Source organism: Penaeus japonicus, unplaced genomic scaffold, assembly GCF_977035675.1.
Source record: "Penaeus japonicus unplaced genomic scaffold, GWHDUDI00000001_assembly GWHDUDI00000009, whole genome shotgun sequence".
Classification (NCBI taxonomy): Eukaryota; Metazoa; Arthropoda; class Malacostraca; order Decapoda; family Penaeidae; genus Penaeus; species Penaeus japonicus.
The window spans coordinates 31,258,168-31,263,167 of record NW_028234411.1 but is presented as its reverse complement, the minus strand read 5'-3'; the positions used below and the strand labels follow the sequence as shown (position 1 = coordinate 31,263,167).

Below are 5,000 nucleotides of genomic sequence, written 5' to 3'. Positions count from 1 at the left end.
ATCTTTTACTTTTCATTTAGCTTTTTCACAATGAGCAGATCTCTTGCAATCAACTGCTTTATATATTCATATATATATATATATATATATATATGTATATATATATATATATATATATATAGATATATATATATATATATATATATATATATATATACACACACATATTTTATTTCCTTCTTTTATTGAATTTAAACATGGTTTTAATCATACCCCCACAGCAATTTGTACTCAATAGTATGCTTCTGGATACTCCTAAAGAATAAGAAATGAAAAAATCCTATTTACACGTCTGTTTACATTTTAAATGTCAATGCTGTTTATGTAATTTTTTTTTCTATTTTTTTTTTCCTTTATCATTTACAACTTTATTTGGCATCATCATTCAGCATTATTGCAGCTGGAAGTGTACAGCTGTCAAGGGAAGATGTTTAAATGTCAACAAACATTGCTGTGTCTCGAACCCATTATTGGGCAAGGGTTTTGACTAGCACGTCACTGAAAGCTATCATAGGGTACATGTTAATTACATATATCTTGCTCAACATTGAATTAATGTGTATATATAAGGCATGGACTCCAGTTGTTTTTGAGTAGAGTTATATGTGATATGGTGGGCTATGTGCAATATATATCCCGAGTTGCCAGTTATTTTAAGTGACTATTTTGAAAAATCCATTACAGGGACATGCATCATCCAGTATTGTTTTATTCTTTGAATTTTTACTTGAATTGAAAAAAAAAGTATTATTGATATTATGATGATAAAAACACAGATGACAATAATAAAAAAAAAAAAAATCACAAATTTAAGGAATGAGGGAAACAGGTGAGATCAGGTGAGCCTGCTAATTGACTCTTTGCTACTTGTGTAGCCATCTATTTGTAAAGGAAAAAAATGAAATTGAGCACTTTTTGCAAGGGAATTTTACTTCAGAACTGTTAGAAAACAATGGCAGGCATAGAGATGAAAACTAAAAGAGACCTAATTTAATTTTTTAATGACATGAAAAGTCCTCTATAGGTACTGCTGAAAAGATAGAAATTCTTGTTTTTGCATTAATTTCTTGTATGAATACAAATGTAAAATCTCAAGCTTATGGTCTGAAACCAGTCATGACGGGGGAATTCCAGCCTTGCATGTTACAATGCCGGGGCTCTCGAATGCATAGGCCTAAATCAGTTAAATAAACGACGCCGTATGACGTCACCCAGCGAACGGGCCTAGAATGCGCGGTACCCAGACAGGGTTAATACTAATGAAGGACTTACTAAATACCAAGAAAGCCTAAGGATATATTTTTTATGACAATAACTATGTATAAAGACTAACATGTATATCTGTTGAACTAACTCTGCTTTCTTTTGGTCTCTTTTTTTTGTTTTTCCCATTTCTTTCTTTGGCTTCTTCAAGGAGAGGAGATTTTATTTGTTTATATATTCTTGTTATTTAGAGGGTGTCATATACAAAGATAATAAGTATTTACTCTTACTTATTAAAATTATTTTTTCAGTCGTAAACCATCAAGATCCTCGTCTTCATCGTCAAGCAGTGATGAGGAACCTAGAACAAGAGAAAAGAAGATTGATGAGGTGGACAGATTGGCTGAATTAGAGAGAGTCAGGTGGGTGTCCAGAACTTCTAAACATTTTACTTGTGTTTAGTTACATTTACTTGTACAGACATCCATGAAAAATACTATTTATTTTTGTAATAGTGATGATATATTGTTGACCCACTGCGAACAGGGTGCCTAATGACCTAACTGGTCATCAGGATGGGTGGTCTATGACACTAGCAGCACCGCATAAAAAGTAGAGGGACAGGGAAAGTGTTTTCTCCACCCCTGCATAACACAGACTAGCCCAAACAATATTTTTCCATAAATCCATCATGAAATGCGGGTTTAGGTTGACTTTGGAACCCTGTAGCTCTGGAGCTAGTGCTGTTACAGCCTTAATACTTCATGATTGTGTGTGTGCTTCAACTGTGAGCAGATCCTGGTGTCTCGTCATATATGCATTGACACCCGTCTTTTAGGCCTAATCGGGCTAACATGTATGTCATGACACCTGTACGCAATGGGTTAATTGATTTTAAAAAAACTAATGAGAAATTTGCAATTGATTTTTTCAGGAGACAGAGGGAGGCTGAACAAAAAATGGTTGAAGAAGTGGCAGCCAAAAGATTGGAGGAGTTAGTAGCTCGGAGAGTAGAGGAGGAGCTAGAACGAAGGAGGGATGAGATAGAAGCTGAAGTTTTAAGGAGAGTAGAGGAGGCCAAGCGCCTCATGGAACAACAGATGCTCGAAGAGCTACAGGAAAAGCGCCGGCAGCAGGAGGAGGATCAAAAGAAGCGAGAGGTAGAGCTTTGTGAATTATGCTTCAGCGGGATATTTTGCTGGATTTGTCAAGCCTTGGGCACAGGAGCTCTGTTGTGTATTCCGATAGGGAGGGATGGACGGGGTTTTCAAGCAAAGGAGAATAAATTTGGGTTAGCTGAAAGGGAGAGGGAGGTCGCTAGAGAAAGAACGATGAGCAAGAGTTGTCTGGGATTAAACCAAAGAGCATCACTGATGATCCCAAAAGGGCAGGCTAGGAATGGGCTCCATGCGGGCGGGGGAAATTTCCGTTTCATCATGATTTTATTTATTTTTAACAAAGCTAGATGTTAAAGAAGGGAAGTAATGTGGTTATAATTGTGTACAGAAGAGATTGTGGCCATTGGCAGTCTTTGCCATTCCACACATCACGCGGGAGGGGCTGTTTAAGTGAATTTAAAGAGTTAGATTTTTGCTGCATGTGGACTAAGATAATAGGAAAAAGAAAAGCCACAAAAAAAAAAAAAAAAAAAAATTGATTTAGTTTATTTATTCGTCACTAATTGAAATTATTAGGTAAAAGTACTATATAATGAGGATAATAGAACAATAAATTTCCATTTTGCATGAAGACTAACTCACACTCTTTCAGCTGAACTTTCTGTGTTTTGAAAGTGAAATGTGAATTTGAGGCAATAAAGTTTCCCAGAGACATGATGTACAAACTTTGTAAACTCTGGTATGTGTTGCAGTTTGACCACATTGCCCCAGACAGTTTGTTGAATGCTGGAGTGAAAGAAATCTGCCTTTAATCTCTGTCTCCAACTTTATTTATCGTCTGGCAAATATGTATATCCCTGTATATTTTTTTTATATACATTTTTTTGTTTTTGTTTTTTGTTTCCTTCATATTCCCCAAAGACATATGTGCATGTGTGTGAGTGCGTGTGCAAATGAGAGTGTAATCAGTTCATTGTTAACTGTCTGGAAACACACGAACATAGCAGTGTGGCAATGAGGCATTTTAGTGGTGAATCACTCTAAACAGAATAGACATATTATTGGCGGCTTGCAACCAAGAATTGTCAGCTGCGGATTTTAGGCCAGAGCTGTTCTAGGAGTGGATTTGGCGGCATCCATATGGTAACTATATAACAGGTATAGTGATTTTTATAATGGATGCATCTTAAATCCATTAAGCAGGTAAGATTTCCATTTTTGACGTGTCTTTGATTGACACAGATGATGTCGCACTTGAGTAGCTCACATTTTGTTATGTAAATGATTGCTGTATTGTATTAGAATTATAAAGCAGTGGGAAGCTTGCCATTTTAATGGGTTTAGTTGTATCTTAAATCTTTCAGCAAAGGCTCAAAATTTATCTTGATAAATAAAGTGAGATTGTATTGCCTTTGCTGTGAGATCACTTGTGTCTGTGTCTTAGTGTTCTCAGTAAGCATGTTGTCCTATACATTGGTCACATCTTTTTTTAATTTTCACCAGTAACTCAACATGCTTGCTACTAGAAAAATTTAACTCTGAATTAAGTACTATTTTTAAAGTCTGTATTGTCATATATTATACCCTTGCTTTTGTACCCAATGTTACTATTGATGTTTGACATGAATTGTACTTTATTTATTCAAGTGGTTCTCTGCCAGTTGCCTGTAACCTCACACTTTGAAACACCACATACATAAAAAACGTATCTCCAGTGTGCTGCATAAAAAATCTATTTTAAAATACTAATGAATCTTTTTGAATAGCAATAGACAGTTTTTTCTTTTTTTTATGTAGGTATTCCAGATCAGTTTCTGCATCTAATTATTAAGAATTTACATTTTTAACAAATCTTATTGACTTTGAAAAAAAAAAAAAAAAAAAGGTTTCTTTGATATTACTTGGGTTGAAAGAGTGAAGAGGCTTCTGGCAACTGGCTTTTTTAACATTCCGAAGAGAACTCGTGTGACGTGTATTTGACGCCTCATTCTGCTTTCTAGGAGGAGGAACGTAAACAGCGGGAGGAACTGGAGCGAATCATGGAAGAGAACAAAAGAAAAATAGAGATTGCGCAGATGAAATTGGTAAGTTTGCAGAGGCACGATACAGCGCATGCAAAAGGAACCAATGGAAGTGTCCAACATGATGAGAGGAAGCAGACTTGGAAGTGAAAATGACAAAAGAAACTCATTGTGTTGGTTCTCATTTCAGGCTGAGCAGCAGCTACAAATGGTAGAGGAGCAGCGTAAGATTGACGAGGAGCGGCAGAAAATCAAGAGAGAGCAGGAGAAACGGACACGTGAGGAGCAAAAGATCATCCTTGGGAAGAACAATGCGCGGCCCAAGATCTCCTTCTCTATCTAAAACTAGATACCCACATGCATGGGGTATTTTCTGTTGTAGGTCTACACTCTTGTATATGATTTCAAGTTGTTTTTGTTATTTTTAATTTTTTTTTTTTTTGTTTTTTTTTTCTTCTTCTTAGTCATTACCGTCATCATATTCTCTATATCTCTTTTTCGTTTTTTTATTTTTTTACAGGATACGTTTCTGCTATGCATGAGTGTGATTGACTTAACCAATAAGGGTGTGGAGAGCCACACACTTTGTGATTGCATGAATTTTGGTTTTCATTGATTGTTAGTATCTTTATTATTATTATTATTGATGTTATAGTTA

The 5,000-nt window shown here is 35.6% G+C and overlaps 1 protein-coding gene across 2 annotated transcripts in view; it reads left to right on the top strand.

Annotated features, from left to right (window-relative positions):
• Positions 1–5,000, top strand: part of LOC122248312 (arginine and glutamate-rich protein 1) — an 8,671-nt gene that overhangs the window by 2,286 nt on the left and 1,385 nt on the right. Inside the window, exons 2-5 of one of the 2 annotated variants that reach the window (XM_043008243.2) lie at positions 1,515–1,625; positions 2,138–2,363; positions 4,322–4,405; positions 4,533–5,000. The exon at positions 4,533–5,000 is cut by the window's right edge and continues 1,385 nt beyond it. In XM_043008243.2, coding sequence (XP_042864177.1) covers positions 1,515–1,625; positions 2,138–2,363; positions 4,322–4,405; positions 4,533–4,685 — 574 coding nt within the window. In that variant the 3' untranslated portion in view covers positions 4,686–5,000. Of the gene's footprint in view, positions 1–1,514; positions 1,626–2,137; positions 3,214–4,321; positions 4,406–4,532 lie in introns of those variants that run through there. The other variant, XM_043008242.2, reaches the window with a different exon arrangement.